Here is a 23,077-nt window from a genome sequence, read left to right as displayed (position 1 = left end):
GGGATTCTATAATTCTATGATAATGGTTGAATGGATGAGAATGGAGTGATCATAGAAGCTACAGAATCCCTACAGTGCAGAAGGAGCCCATTTGGCCCATCGAGTCTGTACCAATGACAATCCAACCTAGGCCCTAAAGCCTTTGTATTTACCCTGCTAATCCCCCTGACACTAAGGGGTAATTTAGCATGACCAATCAACCTAACCCACACATCTTTGGACTGTGGCAGGAAACCGGAGTACCCGGAGGAAACCCACGCAGACGCGGGAAGAACATGCAAATTCCACACAGACTGTCACCTGAGGCTGGAATTTGTCTTTGCGATGGAGTACAGTGAAGATTTACCAGGCTGATGCCTGGGATGGCAGGTCTGTCATATGAGGAAAGACTAAGTCGGTTAGGATTATATTCACTGGAATTTAGTTGAGTGAGAGGGAATCTCATATTTCTAACAGGGTTAGACAGGATAGATTCAGAAAGAATGTTCCCAGTGGTGGGAGAGTCCAGAACTCGGAGTCATAGCATGAGGATAAGGGGCAAACCTTAGAACTGAGTTGAGAAGAAATTTCTTCACCCAAGCGACACGGTGGCACAGTGGTTAGCACTGCTGCCTCAGCACCAGGGACCCGGGTTCAATTCCATTCTCTGGTGACTGTCTGTGTGGAGTTTGCACATTCTCCCTGTGTCTTCGTGGGTTTTCTCCGGGTGCTCTGGTTTCCTCCCACAGTCCAAAGATGTGCTGGTTAGGTGGATTAGCGTGGTAAATACATGGGGTTACTCTCGGGGCTGGGATCAAGAAATATGGAAGGGAGGGGGGATCTTGATATTGAATTCGATGGTCAGCCATGATCAAGATGAATGGCGGAGCAGGTTTGAAGGGCCAAAAGGCCTACTCCTTCTAGTTTCTATGTTTAACCTGGATCCCTGGAGCTGTGAGGCAGCAGTGCTAACCACTGTTCCGCCCCGTTATGGATGGATCAATAATGTCCCAGTGGCCTACATTAAGACTGCTGCTTATTAGCTTGAGACATGTTTGGATTCCAAATAACGGCGAGGTACCTATGAAAAACTCTCACCCACATTGCAGTTATACCAGAGGGTCTGAAGTTCTTAGTTCAACCTTTGGGTATTTACCTCAGCAAACTACTCGTGGACCCTGTTTGTGCCGGGTGAATGGTGTTGATTTACAAGAAATCTTGAGAGTAGAAAGGTGTGTGCTGCTCCACTTGATGTTTTGTGGATTTTGTCATCAAATCGTGGGCTGTAATTAAAACACAAGCTCATCAGATGGTTGAAGTAATGCTGAATATCCAATTCAGTGGATAGAGAGGGAGAGGATTTGTGGTGGAGGGAGATGAAACCAAAAATGTCACATTTGATCCAGAGTGGCATCCTCATGATGCCACAGCCAAAGTAGCTCATAAATTCAATGAACTCCATGTTGGGTGCCAAAGACAGTGGCACCCAACATGAAGAAGCACTCTTGTTGTGGTTAAAGGTATCTTTGTACAACTAATTTATTCAATACATGGTACCACATTAATTTGATGTGAATTTCATGTGATATTTTTGTCCACTTTGCAAAATGGCAACCCAGCGATTCATATTTTATGCTCAGCATACCCAAGTCATCCTGCATTTTTTACCATGATTTTTGGAAGCTTGACCTGCTTATACACTGGCATCTATGGAACTTCAAAAGCTCCCCCATCTGTCCTCTCAACATTTACCTAAATTATCTTCTCTGGTGATGTTTGATCACACACAACATCACAACTAAAAATTAGGCTGTCAATTCTACACCCTTTAATCTGTGCAATTTTTAAACTGCACAGATTAAACATTACTTGTGATGTTTTGAAACATGCCTGCTTATAATTCATTTCCTTTATGTATTCCCTTTCATGATTCTATTTCTTTAAAATATTTACAATCATTTTGTATTATAATAAGCTGTGCAGTTGTAGTCCTTCAGCAGCAGAAATTATAATTAATTCAAAGTTTTTATTAATGCAGTCGGTCCCCTTGTAATTTTCTTGGAAAAGGTGCAAGTGAGTGGTAGAATCTGGAACAGGAGAGGGATTGTGGGGGGAGACTAGAGTTGAGTGAAGAAGGTAGCCAGATCAAGACTGGATCTTTGGGGATGTGGCCGAGTGTGAAGCTGAACTCTCCAGGGGATCTGCTGGCATGCTACCTCACCACTTATCTTTCTTACACGCACCCACATCTGCAATCAACTGTCATATGGCTGGTCGATTGTTACCTCCATGTGCTGCTCTTGAGTATTTTGGAATGAGGGTTGGATCTCTTGGGATTGTCATGCAGTGATTTGGCTCAGTACGTGGCGTTTCAGCAAAGAGGACAAGGTTGTGAAGTTAGCAGGCTGGGATCAGATACCTTCAAACTCGGTGGGTGTAGGTACAAAGCCAAACCACCAAATTGCTCATTAGCTTACTGAGGAAACCACATCAAAATGGTCTCAAATACCAAGCATCCCAGGCTTATTTGTAATTACACACTATGCTTTTAAACAACAACATTATGTTTTTCCTAAATGCTTCCTGTTACTAAAGTAGTCAAAACAGTTGTGAAACTTGACTTGGTATGAACCTATCTATCTCTCCTTTGAGCACCATAATAATATGGGTGGTGTGGGGACGAAGGGGATTATAGATGTAAAGTGGTGCAGCCATCGCTAGTCACTATCAGCAGCAATACATCCCATCTCCTGTAGCATTCCTCCTTGTATGGGATTCGGGTGTCTTTAGCAAGGTTAAAATTTACTGCCCATCTTAATTGCCCTTAAGGAGGTGGTGGAGAGCATCCGCCTTGAACTGTTGCAGTCCACAATGTTGTTAGGGAGGGAATTCCAAGATCCCAGTAACAGTGAAGGACGGGTGGTGTTTTTCCAAGTCTGCATGGTACATGGTTATAGCAACTTGCTCAAACTTTGGTCAATTCCTGTTATGCAGGACCAGTAATTAAAAGATAGGGAGAAATGCAATATTGATTTTGTATGCCTTGGACATCCTGAGAAGAAATGCTGTAGGAGATGGCATGTTGCTGTTGATTGTGAACCTTGAGGATGAACCCTTTCAGCTGTACCACAAGTCACCGTGCAAGCTTGATACTGAAATAGGACACAGCAACGCGCTCCTGTAGGATAATTGCTGCTCTGATCCGATTATTGCTTGCTTGTATATCGTTCAAAAACGCTCACTAAGGCCACCACTTTCAGTCCTGAAAAGTCTGCCACGTTAACATGGGAGGTAAAATATCTCAAAAATTTGAACAACCGATGAAGCTGGCTGTTTCATGCTTCTACTACACAATGGCAACACAAATGATGTTTTGCACTAACAGAATGCTGCCTTTGAGCCAAAAAGACTTTCTGCCTACCACACACGAGCAATGTGGTATGGTGCAATGCCAAGTACGTAGGCCATACGTCCCAGTGATCGGCAGATTTTATCAAACATCACATTCCTTTAACTGTTTGCAATAGGTAGAGTACTGACTGTACTCAACCAACCCGTGCTTTCAAAACCCAGCATAACATCCGATAGATTTGATTCTGCAATTGGACAGCACTTGCTGAATAATCCCAACGGTGTTAAGATTTACCCTAGCAACCAATTTAAGATTATCGACCAGGCTTGCAATGTAGCATGCACATGCTTGCTAGAAGTTACATATGTTCATAAGAAACCTATGAACCTGCACCTTGTATGAATAAACAAAAAAATGGGTAGACAGAAGCTCCCAGTGCCTTCACCATGGCAATGTTTTGACCAATCAGAGCAGACTAAGAATCATAAGAGTCCCAACAGTGGAGGAGGAAGCCATTTGGCCCATCAAGCCTGCACTGACAACAATCCCACCCAGACTCTATCCCCATAACCCCACGCATTTATCTTGCTAATCCCCCTGACACCCAAGGGTTAATTTATCATGGCCAATCAACTGAACCTGCACACCTTTGGAATATGGGAAGAAGCCCACGCAGACACGGGGAGAATGTGCGAACTCCACACTGGCAGTCACCCAAAGCTGGAATTGAACCTGGGTCCCTGGTGCTGTGAAACAGCAGTGCTAACCACTGTGCCACTGTGTTGCTCATAACTTGCCAACTAATGCCCATCCCTTTTTTTTTCATGCACTATAAACTGTTGTTCCTTATGAAATTTGATATTATTTCATAAGTCATAAAAACATGGAAACTAGAAGCAGGAGTAAGCCATTCGGCCCTTCGAGCCTGCTCCGCCATTCATTATGATCATGGCTGATCATCAAATTCAATATCCTGATCTCCCCCCCCACCCCCACCCCCACCCCACCCGCCCATATCCCTTGACCCCTTTAGTTCCAAGAGCTATATCTAATTTCTTCTTGAAATGAGGCATCGTTTTGACCTCAACTACATACGGTGGTAGTGAATTCCACACATTCACCACCCTCTGGGTGAAGAAATTTCTCCTCGCCTCAGTTCTAAAAGGTTTACCCCTTATCCTCAAACTATGACCTCTAGTTCTGGACTCCCCCACCATTGGGAACATTCTTTCTGAATCTATCCTGTCTAACCCTATTAGAATTTTATAAGTTTCTGTGAGACCCCCTCTCATTCTTCTGAACTTCAGTGAATATAATCCTAACTGACTTAGTCTCTCCTCAACAGCAGTCTTGCATACAAGAAGAAAAACTTCAGCAGCATGTCTCTCTTTTTGAGTAATGCTCAAGTTCTGTGCTACCAAGCAACTAAAAGTCATTGTCTGGAGCATACATTTCCCTTTGTATTTGGAACTCTAACCCATTTAATTTTACAAGAAGGATGCTTGCTTCATGAAAAGATGTACTGTGATTATTTCCCCTATTACTGGCGTTAAAATACTTAGTATGGCTGCTGTTAAAAGTTAACGATGTAGCTGTTAGCTTCCGTGATATCTCTGGTTGAAACAAATGTAACGCTGGTTCAATGAACTCAATATTTTTGACAGTTACTGCCAGCAATCACTAAATCTTAATGATTCGCTCCGAGCCTTGAGCACAAAATCTAGACTGAGACTTTAGTGTAGTATTGAAGGAGGTGTTGCATAGTATGGAAGTGCCATCTTTCAGAAGATGTCCATCCTCTAAAATATCCCATGGCACTACTCGCAAATATTTATTCCTCAACCACCATCATTAAAAGCAGATAATTGGCTGCTGCATTTCCTATAAGTGACTATACTTGATTAATAGTTCATTGGCAAGCATTTCTGAATGTATTAAGGCCCTGAAAAGCATTGTATAAAGACAAGTTTTGTTTTTGAGCTTTACTTTCATATTCTTGACATCTTGAACGTTTTGATTAACTATGGCTTGACAATTGTTCCAGGCTGTTCATTTTGTGTACTTTAATTAAATTGTTATATATGTTCATTTTACTGGAATAGATGGTTTTATGTGTTTGCCCTGGCCAAGGTTATCGAAATGTAAACCATTTCATCTCAGTCTGTACTTGCCTCATTCCCAACCAGATATTTATATGTTTAAAAAAAAAATACTTTGCCAGATTAATCATTTTTGATGAGTGTCTGTTTGATCTAAATTTCACTGCTGTTTGGGTTCCAAGGGCGAGCGCTAAAATCCATGTTTACAGCTACATACTTGAGAATGAACTTCAACGCAATTGGTTCTCAGATGTACACCATCTTTGACACTAACACATCACCCAACAATATTTGCAGAAAGCCTTCCTTTTATTAAACTTTGCAACCAGAAGTTTTTCCTGAAATATGTTCCTGGATTTGACGAGCAAAGGCATTGGAATTCCAGATAAGAAGACTGATACATGTTTTGTATAAATTGAGCTAGTTTAATAATTTGGTGTTGTGTATTTTACACTCTAGTCAAGCATTGCATCATTTCAGTTATCCATTCATTCAGGTAGTCTGCAGTCACCTTGACTCCAGCTTGTAGTGCTCAATGAGGTCTCTCTGAAAGAAGTCACCGTGAATATCTAAGCACCTCATCCGATGTGTTGTACGTGATTCTCAACATGATCCCCCTTTTTATTGTGCTCCTGTCAGGAATAATACTTGAAGAGCAAGAAGTATAGAGATCTGGGTTGAACAAGTTTATAATTTTGCTCACAATCATCAAGGATTCTTCTCCCTCCTCTCATCTTCCCTTCCTCATCAAGAAGTTTCGATTGATATCAACACTTTCCTTTGAAAAAGGGACAGAAAATACTTGAAATATTCAGCAGGTCAGAAGGAGAAGGATCCTGAAAACCTGAAAGTTTACTACATTTTCTTTTTTCACAGATGCTGACTGATCTGCCAAGTATTTCCAGCATGTTCTGTTTTTATTTCCACTTTCTGTGCCATCTGCAGTATTCTTTTTTTATTGCTGCCTTTTTAACTTTGGGACCTGGCTTTAAATCCAGCCTCGCCGGATTTGAGTCCAGATTACTCCCCTCTCCTCTCCCCATAACCTTGAGGCATTTGATAATCCTGCTTTGCTGATCGGATGGTAGTAATGAAAATGGGCGCTAAGGCTCACTGTTGAGACTATTGGAGAAAGATGTACCTCTTGTTATTTCTGACCAGCAAATGCATTGCTCTGGATATGGAGTATTCACGTCCTCGCCATAAATCCAAAATGCATACAAAAATACATTTATGTTGGGGTGGCATGGTGGTTAGCACTGCTGCCTCCCCGTTTGGGTCACTGTCTGTGTGGAGTCTGTACGTTCTCCACGTGTCGGGGTGGGTTTCCCCCAGGTGCTCTGGTTTCCTCCCACGGTCCAAAAGACGTGCTGGTTAGGTGCATTGGCCATGCTAAATTCTCCCTCAGTGTACCCAAACAGGCACCAGAGCGTGGCAGCTAGGGGATTTTCACAGTAACTTCATTGCAGTGTTAATGTAAGCCTACTTGTGACACAAATAAACAAACTTTACTTTGTGGTATCCTGTCAGTTGTTAAAAGTTATAAGACTACCTCTAAGATTAGTACTAATTTGTTGGGCACTTTTGAAATCTAAGAATGGAAGAAGGGTGTTGATTACTAAGAGGAGATTTGCTGGAGGCGTTTAAAATCCTGCAGTGATTGGATAGTAAGTAAAGAAATGCATTTCCAGTGGTTGAAGTGTTGGTTACGAGAGGGCACTGATTTCAGTCAATTAAGAAAAGAACCAGAGATGAGAGGTAAAGCTTTTTATGCAACAAGTGGTTAGAATTTGGAATGTCTGGTTGGGTGGTGGAAACGGCAGACTCTGGCTTTCAAAAGAAATTGGACAAATACTTGAAGGAACAAAGCTTGCTGAGATTGAGGAAAGACCGGGTCGGTGGTACTAACTTCTACAAAAGAACCGCTGCGGACTTGATGGTTCAAATGGCTGTATTCTATGCCAACCTGTTTTATGATTCCTTGGTAGCCACACGCAATATGTTTGTGGGTAAGTTGATTATGGAACCGGTTTCTCTGCTCTCTTTATGAAAAACAAGTTCTTAAGTCAATCTGTCAGTTTGTTTGGTAACCCGCAGCACTAGTCTGCTGGAACTGTTAAGCTTTTTACAAAGCGTGGCGGGAGGGAGTGATGATTACATTTTTGACAGTTGTTGGGATACTAGCATGAAGATTGGTTTCTTTTAACTAAACTGATAGTTAACGCTGACTGCTGAATATCCTTCACTGTTTTCAAAATATGGATATAATTTCATTGTGTAAACAATGCCAATAAACAAAAAGTCCATGTTTTTATTTCCAGCTTGTTTTTGAAAGCACTCAGTGGAACAATTCCATATTTTCATGCTACTCTGTTACCATTCCTAAGTATTAAGGTGTTTAATCTGATTAGAGAATTTAGTGGAGTTAGTTAGGCATCTGGCTGTCTTGGGAAATGATGGACTGTGTCTGGGGTGTATGTCCCTTACATATAGAATGATGTTTGCTGTGGCCTTAGAGGCAGACTGATGAGTGGCAGTCCCTTCCGCAATTGGCACAGATGAATCGTGTTAACCTGAGGTTGACTGATGTTTTTTCCTTCCGGCGGTGCTTCTTTCCCACCTACTGGTCATTTCTTTCTTCCTCTGCATTTTCCACACCCTCCTGATTGCTCGTCTCCTGGCATTCTGGTTAGCAGTGAGGATGTCCCATGCATCAACTCTGACCCCTAGTCAAGTTGAAGTCTTGCTTACAGATATTGGCACCCTGTTGATCTCAATAGCAAGCTTGCTATGGAGCCTGTCTTTGGAGATGCGGCAGTCATCCTTTGGCTCACATAATCCAGCCAGTGGAGTTGCTTCTGACTCTAGGACAACATGGAAAACCTCAAGTACATCAGTGGAGACAACATGGAGAACATCAAGTACTCCAGTGTGGACAAGTTCCACACTGAAGTACTTGCTGGGATAGATTTCCTGTGGCGGGTGCAGTCCAGAGCAAGGGAGAACCATTTTAAAAAGGATAATGGGAATTTACCACAATCTACTAAAAAGGTCTGGATACTATGATCAAATAAACTTTATTCAACTAGTAGCAACGGGTATGGAGTCAAGTCTGTAGATGGTGTTCAGATACAAATCAGCCATGATCTAATTAAATGGCAGGACAAGATCCAAGGGCTGAATGGCCTACTGTTTATTCCTATGCTTAGGCCTGGAAAGTGAGTGTGAAATGTCTTGTTTTGGCAGGTATGCGTATGTACAGCTGCAAAGCTCAACACAAGAGATATCACTGGGGCTCAGGGCCTCGTGTGAATTTCCTTTGGCCATCCTGGTTACCAGCTGATGCAACATGACCGGGAATCAACCCAAATGATCTCATCTGTGTCACTGTGTTACACTGTGTTATGTTTACATTTCTAACAATTAGATCCCAAATTGTGCATTACTAATCCAAATATTTGGGGAAAGCCACAGATAAATGTGTTGTCTTATAAAAAAGCAAATTATTGCGGATGCTGGAATCTGAAACCAAAAGAGAAAATGCTGGAAAATCTCAGCAGGTCTGGCAGCATCTGTAAGGAGGGAAAAAAAGCTGACGTTTCGAGTCCAGATGACTCTTTTTCAAAGCCCCCCTGACAACTGGCTTCGGCAAAGGGTCGCCTGGACTCGAAACGTCAGCTCTTTTCTCTCCTTACAGATGCTGCCAGACCTGCCAAGATTTTCTCTGTTGGCTTGTAAGTTTGTCATTTGCCTTTATTCCCTCCCTCGTCTTACTCTGTTACTCCATGTGTTCAGTAAGCTGTTTGAGCCTGCCTTGGTTACCCTGGCAAAGCTTTCCTCTTCACTGAGGAAGTGCTCCATCATCAGGAGTGGGGCCCTCCTGACAATTGGTGAAACTCATCCATTGAATGTCAATGGTGATTGGAATTTAAATTCATCCGATCTAAATGGGAGTCCCGCTGTTCCATTGCCTATGATGACATGGCCTTTTAGTATAACCTGTTCAACTGAGTGCCCAGATCATTCTAGGTCAGAGCAGTCATGTGCACACAAGATTGTAAATGATTGTACGAGTTAAGCAGAAGCAATCAGCAACAAAAAGAATCTTGCAGCACCAAGAGTTGGTACATCTTTTTTTTTGAGGGATTTATTTGGAAACATATTCAAGATAGTGTGAAGTCAGGATGTTGAGGCTTCACTGGCACATCAACGCTAATGATTTCTTTGATACTCCCTCCCAGTGCCATTTCGAAGCAGCAAAACCTGTATGATTTTGTATTAGCACTGCTGTTGTCATCTCAGATAATGTCATTTTAGATGTGAAAAGTATTTGATCCAGATGGTTCATCTTGTCTCCTAGTTCTCCTATAACTTAGGTACATGATTACACAGAGTAAGGGTCATCTACATAAACCAGCTGGTGAACTGGGGATACAGTTACAAATTAGGGTCTAAGCTAGCTGGGAAAATGGGGAGACGGTTAGAAATAAGGGTCATGTGTCCCTGTGTCCCTCGCCCTCCTGTATAGCAGCTTTTAAAATTTAATAGATTAGTGTGCCATGCAGTGTTTTATGTGTAGCCTTGAAAATCCTAAATTCAATTCCAGGTCTGGTCTTGGCTCTGGCAACTTGTCGGGTGCAATAATTGACCCTGGAGGAAAAAAAGGGAGAAGAAATCGGCCAGCTTTCCTCTTCCTAATAACCATGAGTCAATTCCTACTGGAAAGGTTTTTAGAATTTGCTTTGGGAAATGGCAAATTAAATTAGCTTTCCTGAGTGTACTGTCAAGTCTCGTGCAAATTGTGACTCGAGTGATGAAGGCTGCCATCCCACAGAACCATCATCCTGCTAAGGAGACTGTGTAAAATTCAAGGGGCAAGAGAAAATAAAATAAAAGACTGATTTCAGACCTTTAAATATTCTTTAGTTTAGAAGGATGAGAGGGGATCTTATTGAAACTTGCAGGATATTGCGAGGCCTGGACAGAGTGGACGTGGAGAGGATGTTCCCACGAGTCGGAAAAACTAGAACCAGAGGACACAACCTCAGGCTAAAGGGACGATCCTTTAAAACAGAAATGAGGAGGAATTTCTTCAGCCAGAGAGTGGTGAATCTGTGGAACTCTTTGCCACAGAAGCTGTGGAGGCCAGGTCATTGAGTGTCTTTAAGACAGGGATAGATAGGTTCTTGATTAATAAGGGAAACGGGTATTATGAGGAAAAGACAGGAGAATGGGGATGAGGAAAATATCAGCCATGATTGAATGGCAGAGCAGACTTGATGGGCCGAATGGCCTAGTTCTGCTCCTATGTCTTATGGTAGCAATCTTCACCCCTATTCCTGATTGCACCAGATTTTGTATTGTTTTTGTAAGAATTATGTGATCTTTAGTTGCACACACAGCCATGGGAAAAGAAATATGCCAAAAGCCCTCATTTCTACGCCATGGTGAAATATTTCTAGGTTATAATTAATCGTTCAGTGATTGATGGGAGTGACTTTTTTAGTAGAATAGATGTATTGATGTTTTCCCTGAGTTTCTGCAATATGACTGAAAGAAACAGGTTTTCCTTCTGATGTGCTATTAAAATTGTGCGGTTAGTGTGGTTCTAAATTGTAGCTTCATGAGATTCTAATTAAATATTGCAACTTTCTCTCATCACTTTTCTTTTGAAAAGTTTTTAAATTCTGTTGCGACCAGAACAAAGAAAATAATTTAAACTGGTTGGATAATTTTGGTTGGGTAATTAGGAGGGGGACGATGTGGAGAGACAAGAATGTGAAGTCCAGTAAAGGCTCGGTTCTCTGCATTGGTCGGAATGTAGTGTTATGCCCCTTTGGGAAAATGAGAAAATTGGACACTTTTTGCACCTTAATTTCCATGCCAGTTCTCATTTGGAATTTGTTACTGACTGAATTGGGCTTTGACTTCAGATTGATTTTGCAATGACTGTTTGCAGGTCCTTTACACTCTCATAATTTGACTTGCTTTGAAATGATTTCCAAAGCTTCCCTTGGGGGAACTTCACGAAAAAGATTTTTCACTCTGCCTTTAGAAAAAAAATGTTTCGATTCCCACCCAGGTTCCAGAACCTAAATCAAAAGACTGTATTAACCTTCGACAGAAAACTCAGGTACATCTGTCAGGCACATGAGCTAACCAGGCTGGCAGTATTCATCCTCCCACCATAGGTAACAGTAATAAAGGGTACCAAACCTTCGCCTTCCACAGACCATGTACAGATATCCCATCATGAATTCAACCCAAAAAATAAGTTAAATTCATTTGATAATTGTGCTTCTGTTGCACGCTTTGAAGTCAATAACTTCTGAAGATGAGAATTTCGCCTGTAACCTGACACCACTGTACAATTGGCAGAGCACAGCGCCAGGAACCTGGTTCAATTCCCAACTTGGGTCACTGTCTGCGTGTAGTCTCCCCATGTCTGCGTGGGCTTCCTCCGGGTGCTATAGTTTCCTCCCACAGTCTGAAAGACATGCTTGTTAGGTGCATTGGCCATGCTAAATTTTCCTTCCGTGTACCCGAACAGGCACTGGAGTGTGGTGACTGGAGGAATTTCACAGTAACTTCATTGCAGTGTTAATGTAAGCCTACTTGTGACTAATAAATCAATTTTTGTTGAATAAAAACTTTTGCCACTAACAATATTTAGTGTGTTTTCCATAGTTGAAGAACCCAGAACACAGATGCCACTAGAAAAAACAGTTTGTGAATGGAATAGAAAAGCCCAGGTTGTGCTCACTATTTATTTATTTCCTTTTTGTTACCATTTTGGAAATAATTTTTATTGGTTTGGATGTTGTTCGAGCTATGGTTTGGAAGATGGATTCCAAACCGCTCGCTTATCCCAATGTGCCGTTTTGGGCATAGCCAATGCTTCAATTCTACTTGAGTTAGTTGCAAGTTTTCTTGAAGAAAGTGTATTTTTCTTAACCTTCAGTTTCTCGTTGCTTCAGTTGAGAGAGACTGTTTCCATTTTACAGCAGCTGCTTTTTAAAGGATGCAGTATAGGCAGGTTTTCTCATCAATCAATTCCGGATGCAAAGTCCAGTCCCAGAGTTGAAAGCAATCAGTTTGTGCAGAGCGCTGATCATGGTGAGGAGGAAAGAAGTTACCGTGCAGACAGTGTCAGTGCTAGATTCAATAATTTCTCTCGGGAAAACACTGACAAAATGCTGGCTAAGAGACACGCAAAACAGTTCCTACAAGAAATACAGCGGTAATAAAAAGGAGAATAACGAGTACCTGGAAAAGATTATATGGCTGTAATCTTAACCTTAGGAGCTTTGGGTTACATGTAGAGTTTGAACAGCTTGTCATTTGAAACCCAAGAATACACCCAGTATCTCTCATTGTTTATAGTACATTTTAACATATGAATGTGAAAGTGTGGTTATTTGAATTGGATTTTTGGATTCTAGTATGAATTTTGCCAGACTCCACACTTAATATGTAATGGCATTCTCACAAAAGGAATAATGACTAATTTCATCAGTGACTTATTGAGAAATCTGTAAAGGACCACAAGGGGTGTTGTTAGCTTAAGTAAGTGAGAATCATGGAATCGTTCCACACAAAGGGAGACCACTTCGCTCTTTGAGTCTGCAAAGGCTGGGAAAAAGGGGAGAAGCAGTTAGAAGTAAGGTCATGTGACCCTTTCCTCTGGTAGCACCCTCTCCTTTCCCCATATACCAGGGATATTTGAAGGCCACTATTTGAAAGTGTATGCACCATCCAATCGGGCAGGCCATTCCAAATCCTAACCTTGCATTGTGCAAATAAATGACCATGAATCAGAAAGGATTTATTTTCTCTTAAGGAACATATCCTGCTCAGTTAGTTTTGGGTCAGGATTTGAGCTGGAGGGTAACTGGGAAAATGTCTGAGATAACCCTGAACATGTCGGAGATAAATGACTTGTGTTTTAGAAGTAAAATTGTTTTACGGTACACTTTTTTTCCCTCAATTGACTTGAAAGAATGTATGCCCTTAATAATATATTGTTGTGTAGAAAAGGAAACACTTGAAAATTGACAATTAATTTGAAGTTGTTTCTCACTGAGAGTGCCACACACCACAATAATTGTCATTGATTTAGTCATAACCAATTTTGGAATGGGATGAGGAAGGGGAAGCTGGACAAACAATCCCAGAGCATGCAACCTGAAATGTTTAATTCAAACACACCTTGAGGCAGATCACTGAAGTCTGAGCATAAGCAAAGACTGGAGGTGCTGAATTAAAGCTTAAAAAGAAGACAACAGAGAGGTGGTCTTGGAGATAAACAAGACAATACAGAAAGGTGATTCTTGATCAATATTTCATCTACAAGATATCAATAATGGCAATTCAAAGGTAATTCCACACTTTGGGATTTCTGGATGTGATAAATGAGACTGTGGGGCAAGGGACATTTTCAAACTAATAAATGAGAAATTTAAAACTGATGTCGGGGAATCTTTACACGTGCTTGGAATGGGTCATGTAGTGAGACAAAACACTGCAATAACTTGGATACTACCATGGGTAATTGTAGGGTCTTTCTGAATGAAGGCACCAGAATCTGGCGAATGACCCTCACTTGCATTCTCTGATATTGAGCCAAATTCGTTTGTTTCATTTCAGTGTCTAACCACACAAGATCAGTAGTATTCCCTGAAATGGAGACGGGAAAAGAGAGGATGGAGGGAAGAACATGGAGCGGGAAAGACTTTTCTGAAATAAGCCATTAATTTTAATCGTTCCACCAGCCTTCAGCTGTCTCAGCCTTCAGCTTTAGCATTCTTTCCTACAGCTCTCCACCTCTCTACCTATGGCAAGAAGCTCCATCAAAACCTACCTATTTGACCAAGCTTTGTTTACCTGTCCTAATATCTCCCAGCGTGGCCGAGTGTCAAATTTTGTTTGATGATGTTTATGAAAAGTGCCTTGGAAGTTATGTTGAAGGCACCACGTATGTGCAAATTATCTTTCTCTAACGGAATTCCTAACCAGATTAAATTCTTTATCTGGACTCTACCTAGAAAAATAAGAGAGTAACTCTAATTTCAAGTCTTTGCAGCTGAATTTTCTACTCTCCCTTTAGTTTCTTGCTCTTAACCAGTTAAATAATCTACTTCCAATTATGATCATTGCGCCCAGTATTTTTAAACCGTTTGCTTATGTTTGGTTCATCTATTCTGTAATAGAGGTCAACTTAATTTCAAGACTTTCTGCATAACTCCAAGTTCCAGAATCGATCTTAAAACCTGAAATAAAAAACATTGACAATACGGAGGTCTGGCAGCATCAATGTAGAGAGAAACCATTAATGTTTTAGGTTGATGACCTAGAATCATTCTTGTTGCTCTTTGAATCTTTTCTTCCATCTCCATATCTCCTTAAAATTGCATATCCAAAGCTGCCACAGCATTCCAAAAGTTTTCTAATTTTAATTCAACTTGATTTTAATTTATACACGGTCACTCCCCTTGATTTGATTTTCCATCTCTGCTAATAAATAAATGAGTTTTGTGTTCTGTTATAATTTGCATGCCCTTGCGCTTCTTAAAATCCACCTTCCACCTCTTAGCTCACTGCCTTATTTGGTCCAGCTCCCTTTTAAAATCATCAATCTTTCTTGTACAACACTTAGCTATGTAGCTCGGAAAAAAACAGTTTTAGGTTACCAGAAGTGCAGTCTTCCATATGGTAGGGATTCAACTAGATAGGGGGATAAAGGGATTTAGGCACAGGACATGTTAATGCAATTAAGGCTGCTTGCTTGTGTGACAGGCCAAATGTCACCCGTGTATTTCTGTTTGTGAATAAGGTGAGCAACAGGAGACCTAAGGAAGATTCTTCTAGTCAGTGCCCCCATCCAGAGATTTTTCTATTCGTCATTACCTATAGCTTTCTATTCTGTTTTCAGTTACACAAAACAAACCTGAGATGTGGAACTTTTCAAATGTCTTCTAAAGCTCCCTAGTTAGTTAGGTCACTGCAACGTACCACAGGTTTTGAGCAAACTCAAGATGGTCAGATTAGGCAGCACGTATTTATATCTACTGAATTGTTTCTGTCATTCAACATTGTTATCGCTTGTATGGTTTCCAGTAACTTCAACAGTTACTTCTTGATCCCTAGTTCTTTACAAGACAAAGTTATTGGTCATTTGGAAAAAGACACAATGCGAGTTACATACCCTGGAGGCCATTATTCCTCCATTGCTGTTTTATACCACCCTTGTGAGGTACCCACCAACATATTAAATTTTCCCACAAATCTATCCTGATGATGGAGGATGAACTGTATACTCTTGTTACTCAACTGGTGCCATAAAGGATTTATAAAATGTATAACGTCCTATTTAAAACCTGAATGGTATTATGTGTCTCTTTACAAGAGGACCAACCAAATCAAATTCCTTAATGGGAATATTGAAGCAAAAAGTGGAGTAGAATCATTCTGCTAAGTTGGTCTCTGGTGGGGTAAAAATAGAAAGTGCTGGAAATACTCTGGCAGCATTGGCAGAAAGAGTTAATATTTCATGTCAATGAAACATTGACCTGAAAGTTTAACTCTCTCTCCACAGGTGCTGCCAGATATGTTGAATATTTCTATCATTTTCTTTTTTTATTCCAGATTTGCAGGATCTGCAGTATTTTATTTTTATATTGTGAAGTAGGGCTTATTGTTGAAGATCAACTTTCAGGCAGCATGCTTTTTTAAATGAGAAAATAATTTATTTCTGCTTTTGTGCTGTAGAACCAAGTTGCGGTGAATTATTCTAATGCACTTGTAACTTGGCACCTGAATCACCTTTTTATAGTCCAAAAATCCAATCCTGTCCTTATTCAATAACCTGCTCAACCCACCAACAGTGCGTCTTCCCTCCCGCCACCCCATATGGTTAAACCCATCATGTCAAGGAGTAACAGCTGAGAACTTATGGCAGGAGGATTGGCAGGACAAAACATCCACCAGAAACCGCACTTTCATCGCAGACCCGACTGCTCATCCACCCGTGGCGATGTTGGGCCCTTTTAAATGTTTCCAGACTGGCCAAGGACTCATTGCAACCAGCAAACATGAGTGGGATCACGAGGACCATCCAGGCTGGAGCTGTGGTGCAGTACAAACAGTGACTGTTTGTCAAGCAGTGTCTTGAAGGCGGAGCCTAAAGAGCTCCATCTAGCCACTGATAAAGCAATTGGTTGGCTCTCTGGCTATTAAACAAAATAGTAAAGCATATTGTCCGATGTGTTAAATTACTTCCAAACAGACTGCACTTTTCCGGTTAATGCTTATGCAAGCTTGTCTTGGAGGTCAGCACTTGTCTAAGGGTTAGGAATAAATAGGTTCAAGTCACATAGGCTCAAGTCACTGTCCAATATTTGAGGGCACAGTCTCTCTAACTTGGCACTCCAGTGAATTTTGAGGGAATGCTGCATTGTCAGAGGTGCTATTTTTTGATGCATTAATGTTCTTTGCCAGTGCCAGAAATTGAAGCAGACATAATATCCCCATAACATGATTTGAAGGTTCCAACATTCTGGTGTTCAGTCTAGCATTCCTCCTCATCCAACCATATAAAAACAGACAATCTTGTTGCTGTTTATAGGATACAATACTATATGGTCTTTTAATACGCCATCCACAGTTCAGGTTTATCAGTTAGAAATAGTGTAAAATAAATGATGGCTTGAATGTAGTGAACTTTGAGCTCGCCTTTTGAAACCTGGAATTTTCCAGGCATTATGTAGTTCTTATTTTGAGAATGGCCTAGGAGGTGAGATTTATTACAGCTGCCTTGTATGAAAAGTAGTCTGAGGGCTCTGGAGTCGACAGCCAGTTGTCCCTCTACTGCTTGTGAACTCTCTCTTATCCTATCACAACCTTCCACACTCTCTCCTTGCCCCCACCAAATCCTAGATTTTATATTTGATTGCATCGCTGCTTCTGCCTGATGGTGTAATGTATTATTCGTGGAAGCAAGAATCTTTACAGGCAACTTGCTCTGAAGGTTTCAATACAAGTAACCTTAAGTTTTCTTTCTTTTGATGTTCTGATATTTTTGATGTTCTGGGCAGCATGGTGGCACAATGGGTGGCACGGTGGCACAGTGGTTAGCACTGCTGCCTCACAGCGCCAGGGACCTGGGTTCAATTCCAGCCTTGGCTGACTATGTGAAGTTTGCACATTCTCTCCGTGTCTGCGTGGGTTTCCTCCAGGAAACCAGTCTCCTCGCATACTCCAATGATGTGTAGGTTAGGGGGATTAGTGGTGCAAATACATGGGGTTACAGGAATAAGGCCTGGGGAAGATGCTCTCTCGAACACTGTGTGGACTTGATGGGCTGAAAGACCTCCTTCACTGTGGGGATTCTATGAAAATCAATTGGTGAAGGATAGAACTGGAGCAAATCTTTACATGTACATATTTATTGACAGAATTACACTTTACAAGCATAGCCCTCCCAACCCAACAACCACGATTTTAGTCTGTCCATTTTTATAGGAGGTCTCAATTAATTCCCATCCCCTACATTCAATTAAACACAAATTAATACACAAATGACATTTGAATGGTGGTTAACAATTTTCCCTAGCAAGAATGAGTGAGGGGTAGGAAATGCTTTTTGAAAAACATTTGGTAAATCTATATTTTTGGCAATATGTTGTATTTGTTAATGTTTATTTAACGATTGATTCCTCTTATTCTCTCTTAAAGCAAGGGATGAAGGGAGCATTGCAGTTGCCTTGGGTTACACAGCCCACCTGGTGCTCATGATTTCCTATTTCCTGCAAGTGCCACTCAGGTATCCTATCATCCAGAAAGGTTCCAGGTCCACAATCAGGGACAACATCACAGACAAGCTCTCGGAGAAGGAGAGAGAGTAAGTAGAATTTGTTTGTAACTATTGAGAATTAAGTAGGAGGGATAGAAAAATGTCAATATTGCATTAACTTTCAGCAAAGATTAGATCCACTTCTGCTTTCTTAACTGTGCCCTTTGTAATATTTATAAAAAATACAAGTTTAACTATCTGAATGACCGATCAAGTCAGCCTCTAATGCAAAGTGTTCTTCCAAGTTTGGTAGCCATGTCACTGCAGGTTCCAGCCAAGTCAACTTGATGGATAATTGGCAGTGAATTGAAGAGCTGTAATTCAAATGTGGAGGTTCCAATGTGCTCCTAAACAGAGAGCAATTCTAAATTATAACTGCATAGATGATTTCACCACTGGTGGTGTTCTACATATATAATGGATTAAGCAGTTTGTTTCTTGTTTTGTACTATGGGATGGCAACATGTCTCCTTTAAGTGAGTTTTACCCCTGATGGTGATATTTTGTCAGAAAGCACACAAGTGATGCTTAATACCAATAAAAATTAGCAGTGATCACTTTTGGCATTGTGCGGTCAACTATACTGCCACTTACCGATGTTTATCTATCATCCTTCATTATTATTGTGCTGATATTCAGACTTAAGACATTTGAACTTTAGAAGTTGGTTGGGGGAAAAAAACCAGCAACTACCTAATTAATGTTAATTAATCAATTATATTTTGTAAATAGAAATGAAAGGTATAAGATAACACAGACATCTGTTGATCAGTAGCAGTCTTTATCAGATAGTCAACAATGACAGGGAAGTAAATATCCTGATTAAGAATGCTTTGTGCTGATAGAATGCAGTTTCATTTCTGGGTGGAAAGTGCAGTGATAATATAACATTTCCTATAAAAATTGGTTAACTGCCTAAGCACTAATACCCCTAAGATATCAGTGCAGATCTGACATTGATTAGGGCAAGTGCACTTGCAGGATTTTAGGTGAGGTTCCATGATGGTGAAAATGCCAGGTTTCTCACAGATACGAGCAATAACAAGTCAGTTGCCAGCAATACAGAACAGGAGATAGAAACAACTCATGAACCATCATATTAAACAACAAAAATTGCTTAACCAAGAATCAAGCTCAGATAATGTGCAGAATCAGTAGCTTATAGCATTTTAAGAGGCCATTTGGGCTACTTTACATTTGATGATTTTCTGAGAAAGTTATCCTATATGAGCTCTTTCAAGCAATGTCTTCTGGTTGATTGAGTGGTACAATATTTTTGAAAAAAGCAAAAAAAATAATCAAAAGCTGTACCTGGGAACATGTTGCGGTTCGGAATAAATTTTAAAATGCTAATAAATTCAAGTGCGGTATCATGCTGTCTAGCTTTTATGGCAGATCACTGTGGGATGTGTTGCTTGAAAGAGCAGGAATTTGTTCATATTGGTCCTTAAGCCTCCATATTCACTGTGTTAATAAACAGTAATACCCCTCACAAGACAAAGCTCCTCTTTCAAAAGGGTTTCCTCTGGCTAGAATATAGACGGTTTTAATTCAGGTTGTTGCTGTGTGGGTAGCTGAACCTGTTTTAGCCCATCAACAAAAATATTAATATAGAGAACATGAAATAAATTAATGGGTGGCCCTTATAACAAGCAATGCAGAAGTAATGTGGTGCAAATCATAGAAGACTTGAAAAATCTGATGCTCACTCAAACTTGCAGCCAATAAAGTCATAGAAGTTTACAGCATGGTAACAGGCCCTTCGGCCCAACTTGTCCATGCCACCCTTTTTTTTTAACCACTGAGCTAGTCCCAAATGCCTGTGTTTGGCCCATTTCCTTCTATACTGATCTTATCCATGTAACTGTCCAAATACTTTTTAAAAGACAAAATTGTACCCGCCTCTGCTACTACCTCTGGCAGCTTGTTCCAGACACTCGCCACTCTCTGTATGAAAAAATTGCACCTCTGAACCCTTCTGTGTATCTCTCCTCTCACCTTAAACCTATGCCCTCTAGTTTTAGACTCCCCTACCTTTGGGAAAAGATATTGACTATCTAGCTGATCTATGGCCCTCATTATTTTATCGACCTCTATAAGATCACCCCTCAGCCTCTTATGCGCCAGGGAAAAAAGTCCCAGTCTATTCAGCCTCTCTTTATAATTCAAACCACCAAGTCCCGGTAGCATCCTAGTAAATCTTTTCTGCACTCTTTCTAGTTTAATAATATCCTTTCTATAATAGGGTGATCAGAATTGCACACAGTATTCCAAGTGTGGTCTTACCAATGTCTTGTACAACTTTAACAAGATGTCCCAACTCCTGTCTTCAATGTTCTGACCGATGAAACCAACATGCTGAATGCCTGCTTCACCACTCTGTCCACCTGTGACTCCAATTTCAAGGAGCTATGAACCTGTACCCCGAGATCCAACTCTCCCTAATGTCCTACCATTAACTGAGTAAGTCCTGCCCTGGTTCGATCTACCAAAATGCATCACCTCGCATTTATCTAAATGTACTTGCTAGTTTAAGCCTATGGCCTACCAAATGGGCAAAACTTGGCTGTTGATGCCACTTAAAAGTGTGTGTCTCCATTAGATTTTTGTTGGATGTTTGTTTAAAGTTTTAATTTTTTTTGAAAAGTATTAGTATTCTGCTTTGTCCCTGCATACCCAAGCTGAATTGTGAAAGATGAGGTTTGTTAGCTTGATTCAGTGGAACTGATCGAAGTCAAAAGATTATAGGTTCAAGTCTCATTCCAGGAACTTCGAAACATAATCTAACTCAGAGCCATAATCTGCCTAAACTCCTTCACTATTTCGCAGTAGGTAGCACTCCCGTTACAGAGTTGGAAAGTTCAAGTCCTGCACTTAGAAACTTGAGCAGAAGATTTAGGCCAACAATGCAGGAGCACTGCACTTAAAGTTTATTTTATTAGTCACAAGTAAGGCTTACATTAACACTGCAATGAAGCTGCTGTGAAATTCCCCTAGTCGCCACACTCCGGCGCCTGATCCATCAGATAGAGATCCATCAGATGAGACGTTAAACCAATGTCATCTGCCTTCTCATCTTGATGTGATAGATTCCATGGCATTATTTGTGCGTGTGCGCGCAATGCTGTATATATTGTCATGTATAACTTTGAAATTGAGTGAAACAGGGTGTAGCTAAAGATGCTGCACAATGGTGAAATATTGCTGGAACTGAATCCTGAGAAATTTGAAGTAATGCACAATGGTTAATAAAATGTGCATTATAAACAAAGCCATTGATTTACAGCTGATTGTCAAATTCAGTGTTAGCAGCCTGGAACTGAACACCATGATTCAGTCCACTTTTCTATCAAAGTCATATATCAGTGGCCTTGTCATAAGTAATTCTATTCCATTCATTGTGTAACATAAATGTCCTTCGAAAGGGACTTGGATGGAAGTAACAGTAGATTTAGTGCTTTCAATGGCTGAATGCTGTGGCATAGCAATTGAAAGAACTAATCCTGTGCTACAATATTTATGATGTGGAGATGCCGGCTTTGGACTGGGGTAAACACAGTAAGAAGTTTAACAACACCAGGTTAAAGTCCAACAGGTTTATTTGGTAGCAAAAGCCACACAAGCTTTCGGAGCTGCAAGCTCCCCGGATGGGGATTTCCCAGTGGCGGGAAGGCGATGTTTGTGAATCACGAATTCCCACTCACCTGAAGAAGGGGCTTGCAGCTCCGAAAGCTTGTGTGGCTTTTGCTACCAAATAAACCTGTTGGACTTTAACCTGGTGTTGTTAAACTTCTTACTACAATATTTAGTCAGAGTAAGAGCATGATTCCACACAGGTCATGCTCCATCTTTCTTATGGCTAACGTTGATGTCGAGCAATGCACACAGTTTTATAGTAAGCCAGATAATTGCATCAGGGAATATGAACCCTTTGTATTTGTGAATTGGGCATTGAATTGTTTTATGGTTTATTTTGGGTGATGGCAGTCTCGTACTGGAGAATTTAAATGTTTCTACTTGTCCAAGTATCAGCTCCTGCCTCGATTTGTGCAGATGTGGTTTAGGGTTATTCGAGAGCTTCATGGATGATCAAAGCCAGAGTCTGCATAGGATCTTTCTTAATGTTTGTTCATGGCAACTTATGAATTACATTTGGCTTTCCAAACCTCATCAGGGTTGTAAGTTTAAACGCATAGCTCCAAAAAGGTTTAAAGTTTATTTATTAGTGTCACAAGTAGGCTTACACTGCCATAGAACCATAGAAAATTACAGCTCAGAAACAGGCCTTTTGGCCCTTCTTGTCTGTGCCGAACCATTTTATGCCTAGTCCCACTGACCTGCACTTGGACCATATCCCTCCACACCCCTCTCATCCATGAACCCGTCCAAGATTTTCTTAAATGTTAAAAGTGACCCCGCACTTACCACTTTATCCGGCAGCTCATTCCACACTCCCACCACTCTCTGCGTGAAGAAGCCCCCCCTAATATTCCCTTTAAACTTTTCTCCTTTCACCCTTAACCCATGCCCTCTGGTTTTTTTCTCCCCTAGCCTCAGCGGAAAAAGCCTGCTTGCATTCACTCTATCTATACCCATCAAAATCTTATACACCTCTATCAAATCTCCCCTCAATCTTCTACGCTCCAGGGAATAAAGTCCCAACCATGAAGTTGCTGTGAAAATCCCATAGTTGCCACACTCTGGCGCCTGTTCGGGTACAGAGGGGAAGAATTTAGCACGGCCAATGCACCTCACCAGCACCACTTTTGGACTGTGGGAGGAAACCGGAGCACCCGG

The 23,077-nt window shown here is 40.9% G+C and overlaps 1 protein-coding gene across 2 annotated transcripts in view; it reads left to right on the top strand.

The window, feature by feature from the left end:
* Nucleotides 1-23,077, top strand: part of uvrag (UV radiation resistance associated gene) — a 331,221-nt gene that overhangs the window by 171,638 nt on the left and 136,506 nt on the right. For both annotated transcript variants that reach the window (XM_078222567.1, XM_078222566.1), the window contains exon 12: nt 18,163-18,328. In XM_078222567.1, coding sequence (XP_078078693.1) covers nt 18,163-18,328 — 166 coding nt within the window. The remainder of the gene's footprint in view (nt 1-18,162; nt 18,329-23,077) is intronic.

Source organism: Mustelus asterias, chromosome 10 (assembly GCF_964213995.1).
Source record: "Mustelus asterias chromosome 10, sMusAst1.hap1.1, whole genome shotgun sequence".
NCBI lineage: Eukaryota > Metazoa > Chordata > Chondrichthyes > Carcharhiniformes > Triakidae > Mustelus > Mustelus asterias.
This window is presented reverse-complemented; position numbering and strand designations above follow the sequence as displayed.